The 13,481-nt window shown below is 46.4% G+C and overlaps 1 protein-coding gene across 6 annotated transcripts in view; it reads left to right on the forward strand.

Moving 5' to 3' along the window:
• Positions 1–5,602: 5,602 nt before the first annotated feature.
• Positions 5,603–13,481, forward strand: part of LOC100945011 (zinc finger protein 480-like) — a 21,541-nt gene continuing 13,662 nt past the window's right edge. Inside the window, exons 1-4 of one of the 6 annotated variants that reach the window (XM_023507951.1) lie at positions 5,603–5,633; positions 7,558–7,703; positions 9,926–9,992; positions 10,728–10,818. In XM_023507951.1, the coding sequence (XP_023363719.1) occupies positions 10,804–10,818 (15 nt within the window). In that variant the 5' untranslated portion in view covers positions 5,603–5,633; positions 7,558–7,703; positions 9,926–9,992; positions 10,728–10,803. Of the gene's footprint in view, positions 5,634–6,164; positions 6,223–7,337; positions 7,704–9,501; positions 9,533–9,925; positions 9,993–10,049; positions 10,203–10,727; positions 10,819–13,481 lie in introns of those variants that run through there. The other 5 variants (XM_023507952.1, XM_012812638.2, XM_023507953.1 and 2 more) reach the window with 5 other exon arrangements.

The raw sequence follows: 13,481 nt of genomic DNA on the forward strand, positions 1-13,481 counted from the left end.
CTTGAGCCCAGGAGTCGGAGGTTGCTGTGAGCTGTGATGCCATGGCACTCTACCCAGGGGGATAGCTTGAGGCTCTGTCTCAAAGAAAAAAAAAAGATTCATTGTGGTCTTCAGGGCCAATTATACTTTACTACAGAAGAATATAAAATACATTAATTCAAACTAAGGTGTAAATGTAAATGTAAATTTTAAAAATGAATACTGGGCCAGGCGTGGTGGCTCATACCTATAATCCTAGCACTTTGGGAGGCTGAGGCAGGTGAATTGTTTGAGCTCACGAGTTTGAGACCTGCCTGAGCCAGAGTGAGACCTCGTTTCTAAAAAAAATAGCAAGGTGCTGTGGCAGGAGCCTGTAGTCCCAGCTACTTGGGAGGCTGAGGCAAGAGAATTGCTTAAGGCCAAGAGTTTGAGGTTGCTGTGAGCTATGATGCCATGGCACTCTACAAAGGGCAACAAAGTGAGACTCTGTCTCAAAAAAATAATAAAATAAAAATGAACACTGAATCATTCAATTAGAGGTTTGCAAGTAACTTCTTCTAAGCATTTACTAGTTATTGCTCTTTAAAAATTTCAGATATCCAGGGGCAGTGCCTGTGGCACAAAAGGGTGGGGTGCTGGCTCCATATGCCAAAGGTGGTGGATTCAAAACCAGCCCCAGCCAAAGACTATAAAAAAAAAATTTTTTTTTTCAGATAACCAATGTGAATTGAGTGAGAAAAACTGCACTTCCTTTAACATGAATTATGTTCACCCTGAGGCACTTCAGCCTGAACTTTCACAAGGTACTAGAACTTAGAAAGTACTTTGTTGCTAAATGAAATTTAAAAAACACATTTTTCTGAATTAGGGAAAATTACACTGGACTTAACACTTTTAAATGTGGAATAGCTCACAACACTAGAGAGAAATCACCTTTTGCCTTATGAATACAAAATAAATTCTCTAGACTCCCCTCTCTATAATGAGTGACTATCACACATTATTAAGGCGTGAACTCAGCCTCCTGTAGTCTCCTGCCACCCACCACGCCTGGCTAGTTTTTCTACTTTTAGTAGAGATGGGGTCTCATTCTTGCTCAGACTGGTCTCAAACTCATGAGGTGAAGGGATCCTCCTGCCTTGGCTTGTCAGAGTGCCAGGATTACAGGTGTGAGCCACAGTGCCTGGTCTGGTATAATTTTTCTTCACTATTTTTTTTTTTTTGAGACCAAGCCTCAAGCTGTCCCCCTGGGTAGAGTGCTGTGACATCACAACTCACAGCAACCTCCAACTCCTGGGCTCAAGCGAGTCTCCTGCCTCCGCCTCCCAAGTAGCTGGGACCACAGGTGCCGGCCACAACGCCTGGTCATTTTTTGGTTGCAGCCATCATTGTTGTTTGGCAGGCCCAGGCTGGATTTGAACCTACCACCTTAGGTGTATGTGACTGGTGCCTTAGCCACTTGAGCCACAGGCGCTGAGCCATTCACTACTTTTTCTTATTCTTCAGTGTCACCCTGGAAATGCTGGTCCTGGTTCTGCTACTTGAAAGAGTTTCTGCTATGCGCCCTCAGGAGGCCACCCAACATAGTGCAGGGAGGTGGACAGGTACTGGGCAACTCACTACCCGATCCCTTTATTTATTTATTTATTTTTGAGGTTTTTTTCTTTTTTTTCTTTTTGGCCAGGGCCAAGTTTGAATCTGCCACCTCTGGTACATGAGGCCGGTGCCCTACTCCTTTGAGCCACAGGCGCCGCTCAAGATCCCTTTAGTAAATTCATATCAGTACCAATACTGACATATAAGCAGCATACACGGATATACATGTCTATCATGACCTTGTATGCAGTTGCACATTCTCACCCTTAAACTTGCTTCAGTTTTCTCAATTAGGTAATTCTCTGTCAATTTACTTGTGAGGCTTCGCTGCTTCTTAAGTTTTTTAATCATTAGTTCCAATCCTAATACCCAGTCACCTGGGATCAGTGCTATTTTTAACCCACTGACCCCAGGAAAGTTTTTCCTACAGTGTTTGAGACATGGTTGTCTCCTCAGTAAGATGGGAAGAGATCTTTCTCTCATAAGCTGTTGTTAGTACAGCAGGTAGTCCAAGTTTAAGTCATGCTTATCACATGGGAACTGTTCAGTAGCTTCTGACTTGGCTGTTGCTGTCATGGTACCAGTTTTTAGTTCTGATCTCTAAGAGCAACAATGGAAATAGTGATCCTTAAGACAACACTCATTTTCTAGTTTGGGGGGGATACTGAATAATATTCGATGTGTCAAATTATCTTCTACAGAGAAAAGATACAAGTCTGTGTTAATTTCTTCTTTGTCTTGTAATGTCCACAAAAGTCAGATCTACACTAATTTACAGAATATCACTGCTTAAGGAAAAGTATAATACAACACAGAGGCTGGTCTGGAACTCCTGAGCTCAAGCAATCAACCTGCCTCAGCTTCCCACAGTGCTAGGTTACAGGCCTGCACCATAGGATCTGGGCTTCAGTTCTGCTTTACCCACACCTTTTGGTGTGTTTAAGAGGGGACAGGGGCTCAGCGCCTATAGCTCAACCGGCTAAGGCGCCAGCCACGTACACCTAAGGTGGCAGGTTCAAATCCCCAGCCCGGACCCGCCAAAACAACAATGACGGCTGCAACCAAAAAATGGCCGGGCGTTGTGGCGGGCGCCTGTGGTTCCAGCTACTTGGGAGGCGGAGGCAAGAGACTCACTTGAGCCCAGGATTTGGAGGTTGCTGTGAGCGGTAATGCCACGGCACTCTGCCCAGGGGGACAGCTTGAGGCTCTGTCTCAAAAAAAAAAAAAAGAGGGGACAGGGTTGGTTCTTCTGAGATTATTTCTCAGCATGGAGAAAAGTCAGTGGATAGATGGGTCCTGCGTAGGATCCCCAGTTTCAGTTCGGGAGCATAGCGAGTCCTTCCTAGTCCACGTCCACTGTCATTTGTTTCAGCCATCTCTACTCTCATCTTGTACATGTTATGTATTATAGATGAAGCTGGTTTTTCTGTATTTAATCATCTCTTTAACTATTGTGTATACTTTTCTTTGTCATTTTTTCCTATCTGGAATGCATGGAGCAGAATATTTCTCCCCACTGGCAGATGTGTACATGGCTTGGGAGGAATGGTTGTGTGGGGTATTAGGATTTTTTAGGTTGGGGTAGAGGTGGAGTGCCCACGTGTGGTTTAAACCTACTGGTGTCAAAGGAGGGAGCACTCAGGGCTTGCTGTTAGCCAACCAGATGAGCAGAACAAGAAGAGATAAGGCAAAGGTACAAAAGGTATTAATATTCAAATGTCACATGATGCAGTTTTACTCTATAAGATAACAGAGAGTAGGCTCAGCGCCTGTAGGTTAGGGCACCGGCCACATGCACTGAGGCAGGCAGGTTTAAACTGGCCTGGGCCTGCCAAACAACAATGACAACTGCAACAACAACAGCAACAAAATAGCTGGGCATTGTGGTGGGCACCTGTAGTCCCAGCTACTTGGGAGGCTAAGGCAAGAGTATCGCTTAAGCCCAAGAGTTTGAGGTTGCTGTGAGCTATGATGCCACAACACTCTACCAAGGGCAACATAATGAGACTCTGTCTTAAGGGAAAAAAAAAAAGAAAGAAAGAAAATAACAGTGGGCTCGGCGCCTGTGGCTCAAGTGGCTAAGGCGCCAGCCATATACATCTAAGGTGGCGGGTTCGAATCCAGCCCAGGCCCACCAAAGGACAATGACGGCTGCAACCAAAAATAGCCAGACATTGTGGTGGGCGCCTGTGGTCCCAGCTACTGTGTGACAGGAAGATAATCTCTATTGCTGAATCCCTAGAGGCCATTGTACCACCTTCTTCTGACTGGTATTTCTATTTAGAGTGACAGTCTTTCAGAAAAACAACAAGTTTTTGTGACCTTTCAGGGAAAATAGGCACCTAATAGATTTGATTTCATCCAAAATTACTTAATAAAAAAAGAAATTACATAATAAATGCATTTTCTTTTAACAATATCAAGTTGGGTATGGTGGTACGAACTTATAATCCCAACTCCTTGGGAAGCTGAGGCAGGAGAGAAGAAAAAACAAAGAAAAGACCTAAAATATATCATTTACCCAGACACAGTGGCTTATGCCTATAATCCTACCACTCTGGGAGACCGAGACAAGTGAATTCTTGGAGCTCAGGAGTTCAAGAACAGCCTGAGTAAGAGTGAGACCCTGTCTTCACTAAAAATAGAAAAACTAGTTAGCGGTTGTGGTGGGCACCTATAGTTGTAGTTACTTGGGTTGGTGAGGTAAGAGGATCTCTTGAGCCTAAGAGTTTGAGGTAGCTGTGAGCTATGACATGACAGGCACTCTTTACAGGGTGACAGAGTAAGTGTAGCAGGAAACCGAGGCAGACAGAAGACTCCAGGCACCAGTTGATTCGAGGAAGCAGGTTTATTCTGGTCAGGGGGTAAATCAGAACACCAATGTGTCTCCAAAACCGAGCATCCCCCCACACACTCCATCTCTTGCCTCTCTTTTATCCACTTTTCAGGGCAGGAGTGCACGTGAGGGTCATAAAACAGAGAGAGACATGACATCATCCTCAAGGTCCCAGGCTCAAGGGGGAAGATCAGATTCTCCCACACGTCCTTGAGACAGGTCAGACCACCTGCCCTCAAAGGCGATGGAAGTCCAGGGAATTTACTAGGTTACAATCTAGGCCCTACTTATGTCAAGGAAGGAACATACAGACAACAGCAATGCCTGTGGCTTGGCTGAGGCCTACACATGGCGGCTAGGACAGATTCTTTTAGTTCTGCTTTTACTTTCTTGACTCATAAGAATCTCTCCTAAAACAAAAAATCTCTCTCTCTCTCTCCATATATACATACAAACACACACATATAAAACAATTTTTAAATAGAAGTGTATTTTCTAATGACCTTCGTATTGAACTTACATTCACATAAATTTATGGTACATTCAGAACATAATGATATGAGCCTACTATGAGGCCAACAAAGTTTATTTTAAAGGTACATAATCTCAAGAGTGTAGTGCAAAGAGCACGTACATAATTTCCGTCTATATTCAAGAGTTATTGCTTTATTCAAAGCAACACTTGAAGACCATGGTACACACACGCCTGAGCCCTCCACTTCCCCGGTGTTGTCCCTCTCAAAGTCTCTGAAACTGAGCTCAGGCTCCATGCCCTCCCTCCAGTGGGAATGGGGAATTGAAGGGGAAAAGGTTTCTAGTATGTTCAACTGGGCAACAACTTGAAACTGCACATTCAACCCTGGGAGGTTTTGCAATTCACATTGTACTTTGCCTCTCCTTCACAGACGTTCCAGGGGTGTTTAAGTATAGCACTTAATTTAAATTGCAGGAACGTTTCCTGTATTTAACCACCAACGGACGTTGATGATCCCAGCCAGATTCTAGTTCCCTGACCCCTGAGTTGTTCCTGCCTCAGGGTAGATTTTATCCGATAAAACCCTGAAACCGAGCACCAGGGAAGGACTGCTCAAAGGCGAGTAGGTCCCGCCCCTAGTCCTGCCCCTCACCCTGGGGACCCCGCCCAGGCCCGGCCTCTCCTGCGCGCGCAGGATCCTGCAGACCCGGAAGACACCGGCGTGGGAAGAAGGCAACCAGGTTCCTGGTGAGGTTCCCTTTTTCCGCTTAGGCGTTCGCTTAGCGGTCCCCAGCGCTTCTATACCCGGATCGGGGCTGTAGAGACCTTAAATCGCTGCACCGCTCCTTCCGTCACGAGTAAATTCACGTCCCAGTGAGAGTCCGGGGTCTCTTCCCTATGAGCTGAGTCGCCCTGAGGCAGGTCATGTCCCCGGTCTTCCTTCCACAAGGCCCGGGAGACACCACCTTTTGCACCGTGTCCCTCCCTAAAGCCCCTGAGTGAACGCTGCACTCTACTCGCACCCCCTAAAGTTCCTTACTCGCGAGGGGCTTCACGCCCTTCCGGGCCCCTAGGCCTAGTCGGCCTGGAGGGCAGCGCCGCAGGCCCGGTCGCGGAGGAGCCGCGTCCCCTCCCTGATCCTGGGATCCAGCGGACCCCACCTCTGTCCTAATCTGTCCCCTCAGCTCCACCCCGCCACTAACCTTGTTGGCCAGATCAGCTCCCCATGACAGTCCTCTGTCACCACTGCCTCTGTGTGGGGGGTTAGGAGAAGAGAGCGGGGCTTGTCATGTGACTCCAAATGTCTTTTCATCCCTAAATCGTGTGCGCCCCCCAGGTGAGCATTTTATCCGTTGTTTTTTTTTGTTTTGTTTTGGTTTTTTTTTGTTTTTTTGAGACAGAGCCTCAAGCTGTCATCCTGGGTAGAGTGCTATGGCATCACAGCTCACAGCAACCTCCAGCTCCTGGGCTCAAGGGATTCTTCTGCCTCTGCCTCCCAAGTAGCTGGGACCACAGGCGCCTGCCACGACGCCCGGGCATTTTTTGGTTGCAGCCGTCATTGTTTGGCGGGCAGCTCAAACCTGCCTGCTGTCGAACCCGCCAGCTCAGGTGTATGTGGCTCGCCTTCGCTGCTTGAGCCGCAGGCGCCGAGCCTTATTCTTATTTTTTACTTGTCAAAGGGTGGAGTATGGTATACGGAGAGCAGGAGAAAGGAGATAGGAAAACTTAAAAAGAGAGAGGAAGAGTGAGGGAGACCCATGAACTCTGCACAGTAGAGCATGTAGGAGGGATTTGCAAGGAGACAGGAGAGTGAAAGCTGAAGGCAGGACACCAGGATGGGTGTCCTGAAGCCATTTCCACAAAATTATATCTCCTGACAGATGAAGCACAACAACATAGGAAGAGGGCACAGAATGGGGAGACACCTCCGACAGAGAGTCTTGGGAGGGCAGGAATGATTGGGAGTCAGGCAGACAGCCACCTTGTTCTGGGATGCCAGGAGGGGACACCTGGTGACAAGTAGAGCAGAGAAAGAACCAAAGCTGGTTGTGAGAGAGAGGGTGTAACAAGGAAGAGGAAATTTAATAGGGGGAACAGAGATGGGGAAGAAAAAGGGAGAGATAATGTGAGATTGGCACACTTAAGAGATTGCAGAAAGAGAGCTGGAAAAGGTGATGTATATTTCTGTGGTGAGCAGGCCTGATAGGGCAGGGCTCCCCAAAGTCTGGGGGAACATTCAGAGAGTGACCCTCCCCAACTATTTCTTCCCCAAAACAACCATACTCCTTTCTTCTTGTTCCTGCTGCCAGAAGTCACATAGCTCTTCTTTTGTCTAGTTAGTCTTTAGGAACTATACAGAAATCCTTGTGATTTTTTCCCTTTTTATTTCTTAATATGTGTTAACAAAGTTAAATAGAAACCTTTAACAGGATGATTTAGTTATTTATGTTTTCCAGTCATTGTAAGACCAAAAATATGTCTTTTGTCTGTGTTACTTCCAACCCTGCCAAGATACTATAAAATAAAGCTAATTTTGTGTTTTGATGCTGGTGGTAGCCATCAGCTGAGTCAGACCTCCCAACCCCACCTTTCATCTCTCATGTCTTCTCTTCTGTTTTATTTCCTCAACCCCTACTGCTTCCACTCTGGTTTGTTCTCCTTTTCCCCACAGGCTCACAAAACGAAACATTTCCAGATTGGAGCAGAACAGTTAGAAGAAGTAAAAGAGGGAAAGAACAGGAGAGAGGGCCACAAAGTGGTGATCAAGAGCCCAGGGGGAGACCCAGAGAAGAAGACAAAAAGAAGAGCAGGGGAGAGGTGAGGACAAGAGGTTTGTAGAGAATGAGGTAGGGAAGCGAGGTGATGAAGACACAGGGGCCCTGAGCCCAGATGAGTCTTGATGTGATTGTGTGTGATACAGTGTTTTGCCAATTTTAATCTAATAGATTTAGCATTTGCTGCAAATATAGAGATGAAGTTGAGAATTGCAAATTCCTGTCCGTAATGCTGGTGCGTGAAGTAATTCCTGGCCTCACAGGCTAGCCTCCACCTGAAGCCCAGATTCAGCCAGAAGGCAGTGAGTTGGCCCAATCAATAGTGGGTCGCTCTATTCCTTTTTCCTGAGTTGGGGTAGAAAGTGGGGTGGTGTCTGAGATAGAAGGAAGAACCACAGTGTTTTTTTTACTTTCATAATCAGGAAGTCAGTGAGTGTTCAACACAGAATACATAGCCTCTGGTCACTGATATGTGTGGGGGTCACTCCTCATCAGCATGTAGTTGTCCATCAGACACCCATAGGGTCTTCTGTAAGGTAACTCAGCTATCACACAGTCTACCTGGACATGGGATCAGATCTCCAGTTGTAAGGCGAGAATCCACAAACCTGCCCCACTTCAAATGCCATTCCTGGTCCCTAGAAGGGACTGGAACTTATGACTGAACAGCTGTAAATTGTGTGTTTCATTTTCTTTCTTTCTTTTTTTTTTTCTTGCAGTTTTTGGCCGGAGCTGGGTTTGAACCTTTCACCTCTGGCATATGGGGCCAGAGGCCTACTCCTTTGAGCCACAGGCGCCACCCCGGCTCACATTTTCTTAATCTGATAAAGCCGTTCACAAACTTAGGAAAACAATTTTGTAGGTTAACTAATTTGTTACAGAAATACTCCAGAGCACATATATGAACAGACAGAAGCAAGAGCCATTCTCACAGATTAATGAAAACTAGGAGTATTGGGAATCATGATTTTTATCTGTACATGAAGGGAGGGACAGTCTTGGGGACTCAGTCTTTGCCTTGTGGGATCTGACCCTACTCACATGTTAGTACTATCAATATTGAGTTAGATTATGGGGCACCCAACTGGGTCCCCTAGAGAAATGGTCAGTAGGAGGAAATCACACACACATTAGTGACTAGAGGTAAAATATTCTGTGTTCAGTTTTTTATTTCAAACATTACAGGGAAGACATTCTCTAACAACCCACTCTCCCTGTCAGGGGGCTTGGGACCTCTACCCAGTAGTGACAGAGAATGGTCTGTCATTGGCTGGCACTGCAATTGTGTACCTGTTGTCCTCCCTGCACGTTTTCATCAATTTTTACTTTTTATTTTGTGAGACAGAATCTTTGTCATCCTGTGTAGAATGCCCTGACATCATCATAACTCAAACTCTTGGGCTCAAGATATCCTCTTGTGGGCTTGGCACCTGTGGCTCAAGTGGCTAAGGCGCCAGCCATATACACCCAAGGTGGCGGGTTCGAGTCCAGCCCGGGCCCGCCAAACAACAATGACGGCTACAACCAAAAAAAATGGCCAGGCATTGTGGCGGGCGCCTATGGTCCCAGCTACTTGGGAGGCAGAGGCAGGAGACTCGCTTGAGCCCAGGAGTTGGAGGTTGCTGTGAGCTGTAATGCCACGGCACTCTACCCAGGGGGACAGCTTGAGACTCTGTCTCAAAAAAAAAAAAAAAAAAGACAGCCTCTTGTGTAAGCCTCCCCAAAAGGTGGGACTAGAGACAACCCACCATGAAACCTGGCTAGTTTTTCTATTTTTAGTAGACACCGGGTCATACTCTTGCTCAGGCCTGTCTGAACTGCTGAGCTCAAGAGGTCCTCCTGGCTCATCCTCTCAGAGTGCTGGGATTACAGGTATGAGGCATGCCTTGCCCAGGATTTCCTCCTTGAATCTCTTTCCTTTCCTTATCATCTCATCTTATGGTATAAACCCCGGTGACATATCTTCATTTCCCCAGTAGTCCTCTCCCCGAACTCTGGAATTCTGTTTCAACTTGTATCCTCACCTCTGCGGGGCCAACTAGCAGGCATCGCTACCTTCATATGTCCTAAGGGGACTTTCTCAGCTCTGAAAAACAGGGTTGGGCACATGTAGTTCAGTGTTTAGGGCACTGGCCACATGCACCGGGGATGACCCTGTGTTCTCTCCTGCTCTTGGAACTTCCCCCAGAACCTCTCTGGCTTCATCTGTTTGTGTCTTGCTCGCTGACTCTGTTCCTGCCACACAGGCCTCTTTCTTTTCCCCAGGTCGCTCCTGCCTCAGGGCCTTAATTGTGGAAGTCTTTGTAGAACTGTCCGAGCCACTCAGCTGCAGGTAACAAGTACTCTTCCTTCCTTATCTCTTTGTTCTGATGTTACCTTCTCATCTCACTGGGCCTTTTCCCTATTTAATGTTACAACTACCTCTTCACCCCCACCTGGCCCCTTGTAGTCCATATTGGTTCAGCTGTTTATTTGTGGGTCCCTTTCCTTTCACTGTCAGTACACGGGTGACAAGGCTGCAAGGGGAGAGCAGATCCAGAAGGTAGGTGGTATCCTCTCCATGGCCCTCTGAGTGTTTCTCAGGCCTTTTGCCATGTTAGAGTGCAAAGGCTTTTCTCACATATGTTTCTCCTGTCCCCTTTCCATTAACATAGTCATGTTGGGACCCACCCTCAGTAATGGTTCCAGTGACAATGTGTCCTGTCTGTGGCCACCACTGAGCACCAAGGCTCTGTGTTCTCTGCTGGGGGCTGAGCTCAGTCTGTGATCACAGAGGGGTGAGGGCCTTTGTTCTACTTTTGTTTGAGGCTGTGCCCTGGAGGGGAGCTCAGTGCAGCTATGCTCCCCACTGCTGCATTGTGTGGGGACTTCACCAGGAGGGGGGTGGGGTCTGAGGAACAGGTCAGAGAATCTCTAGTAGGAATGGATTGTCCTTGCATCCCCCTATTATTATGGACAGGATAGAACCATCTTATTACAATGGAAGCTTTTCTTCTCCAAGGGAAACTGGCATACATAGGGGGTGTGTTGATTCTCAGCATTGAATACCATATTTTGTTACATTCAGGATTGACTATTAATGATTCATTTGGGGTGAAGAAGGAGTACAGATCAGAGGAAGGAATAAAGAAGATAAATCAGCAATGGCTCTTACTCAGGTACAGTGATATTCTCAGTAGAGTTTGTTTGTTTGTTTGTTTGTTTGTTTGTTTGTTTAGCAGGCCTGGGCCGGATTTGAACCCATCAGCCCCGGTGCATGTGGCTGGTGCCCTAACCACTGAGCTACAGGTGCCCAACCCTCGGTGGATAGTTGTGTGTGTTTTTCCTTTCTCAAATGCTGTCATTGGAGTTGCTGATCTTTTCTAACTCTGAGCCATTCTCTGTGACATATTTGCTCCCACTTGCCCATGTCTTTCTTCAGTTCTTGTCATCACCACTTTAATGCCATGTCACTATGACACAGTGACATGACCTCGTGAAGAGGGTCCTTTGGGCACAGACCTAGGAAGGGCTTCATGCGCAGCCCTAGGTCGGGGGGGGGTGTGGCCCAGTGGTGTCAGTGCTGTAGGGCAGCAGGGACTGTTCAGGGTCCACATCGGAATGCACTTCCAGGTCTCTATAGAGGAGAATTAGACCAGCTGCACATGGAAGTCATGGGGGTACATTCTGAAAAGGATGTTCCCTTAGTGGAGATCTTTTTTGCCTGATTCTCTACTACATTTCAAGGTAAAGGACTGAATCACTGTGTTTTTCATGCCAAATTGTTTATGACCAGGAATAGTATGGACAGATAGACATCAGTGATACAGAGTGTTTTATTCTATTATCTTTTTTAAAATATGGAATGAACATAAATGTCTGGGAGCAAAAGATTGGGGTTTAGTCAGTGGTTCTTTCCCACAGAGGCTAGTCTGTTCCTGCAGGGACTTTTTTTGTTTTTCTTTTCACAGGAGTGCAGTGGCCCAATCACATTAACTGCACCTTCTAATTCCTGTGCTCAAGTCATCCTCCGGTCCCAGCTTCTCACGTAGCTGAGAGAGGAGGTGCACATCCTGCTTGTTTTTTCTGTGTATAAAGAGGGGGTCTTGTGATGTTACCCAGGGTGGAGTTGAACTTCTTTCATCAAAAAATCCTCCCACTGTCTCAGTGCCTATAGCTCAAGCAGCTAAGGCACCAGCCACATACACCCATGCTGGTGGGTTCGAACCTGGCCCGGGCCAGTTAAACAACAATGACAGCTGCAACAAAAAAATAGCCTAGCATTGTGGCGGGCACCTGTAGTCCCAACTACTTGGGAGGCTGAGGCAAGAGAATTGCTAAAGCCCAGGAGGTGGAGGGTGCTGTGAGCTGTGATGCCACAGCACTCTACCCAAGGGGGCAGCTTGAGTCTCTGTCTCAAAAAAAAAAAAAAAAGTCCTCCCACCTTGACCTTCCAATGTGCTTGGGTTGCCAGTGTGAAAGACAAGCCTGGGCACACAAAATTCTTCAGTCAATATTTCACTGTGATATTTTATAGTGCACGTTTCAGATTATGTATTTTCAGAAAATATATATCCCAGCATGTTGAAGTTATTTAGCAAGTCATTCGTTTTGTGCTTGAAAATTATGTCTCTGTTCCTTCAACTCATGTAGTACACAACGTTCACCCACAGATCCAGTGGGGTTCTTAGAGTGTATCCCCATGTATAAGGGGATTGTTACCTTATTTTGTATCCAGTGTATTTAGCATTGAAAACTAAGGCACAGTGTCTTGCAATTATGAGGACTGAGCTCTGCCTGGGTTTTCATCAGATCTTTGTCTGTGCCCTGCAGGGGAGCTCAGTCCAGCCCAGCTCCCCCTGGTAAAATGTGGGCATGGGTTTCATTGGAAGAAGAGTAAGTGTGAAGAAATGCTCAGAAACTCTTTACTTGGCCTTCCTGTATGAGTTACTGTCCTTGTAATTCAGTTCCCCAGCTCGGTAGGCTGCAGAGGGCTGTCTACACAGACACATCCTTTTATTTCAGTGGATATGTGTTAAGTGTGTATGTGTATACATGTGTGAGTATGTACGTGTGAGGTGTGTATTTGTGGACATGGGTTAGTAAAAGCACATTATCAGTTTACATAAATGTTATGGGGCTTTTTTGTTTGTTTTTGTTTTTGTTTTTTTGCAGTTTTTGGCCAGGGCTGGGTTTGAACCCGCTTCCTCTGGCATATGGGGCCAGTGCCCTACTCCTTTGAGCCACAGGCGCCACCCCAAATGTTAGATTTTTTAACCTATGCAATTTTATCTGTAATAATGCCATCACTTTAAAATTTTTCTACACTAAGGGTGTTCATCCTTTTTTCTTCCACACATTGAAAGAGGAAGAGTTGTCTTTCCCACACAGTAAATATATAAACATTTCGGAAAGCTGGCTTAGAAGAAAAAGGTCCTTGCCACCTTTTCACTATATCTGATGTCACAACACATAACAAAGTATATTCATGTGGATCTTTTTTTTTTTTTTTTTTTTTTTTTGAGACAGAGTCTCAAGCTGTCCCCCTGGGTAAAGTGCTGTGGCATCACAGCTCACAGCAACCTCCAACCCCTTGGCTCAAGCGAGTCTCCTGCCTCAGGCTCCCAAGTAGCTGGGACCACAAGCGCCCACCACAACTCCTGGCTATTTTTTGGTTGCTGCCGTCATTGTTATTTGGCAGGCCCAGGCTGGATTCGAACCTGCCACCTTGGGTGTATGTGGCTGGGGCCTTAGCCACTTGAACCACAGGTGCCAAGCCAATTCCAGGCACTCTCAATACTCACTTATCCAAGTCATCTTTATTGAACAATTGGTCTATATC

The sequence above is a fragment of the Otolemur garnettii genome, unplaced genomic scaffold, assembly GCF_000181295.1.
Source record: "Otolemur garnettii isolate 467f Iridium unplaced genomic scaffold, OtoGar3 scaffold00212, whole genome shotgun sequence".
Classification (NCBI taxonomy): Eukaryota; Metazoa; Chordata; class Mammalia; order Primates; family Galagidae; genus Otolemur; species Otolemur garnettii.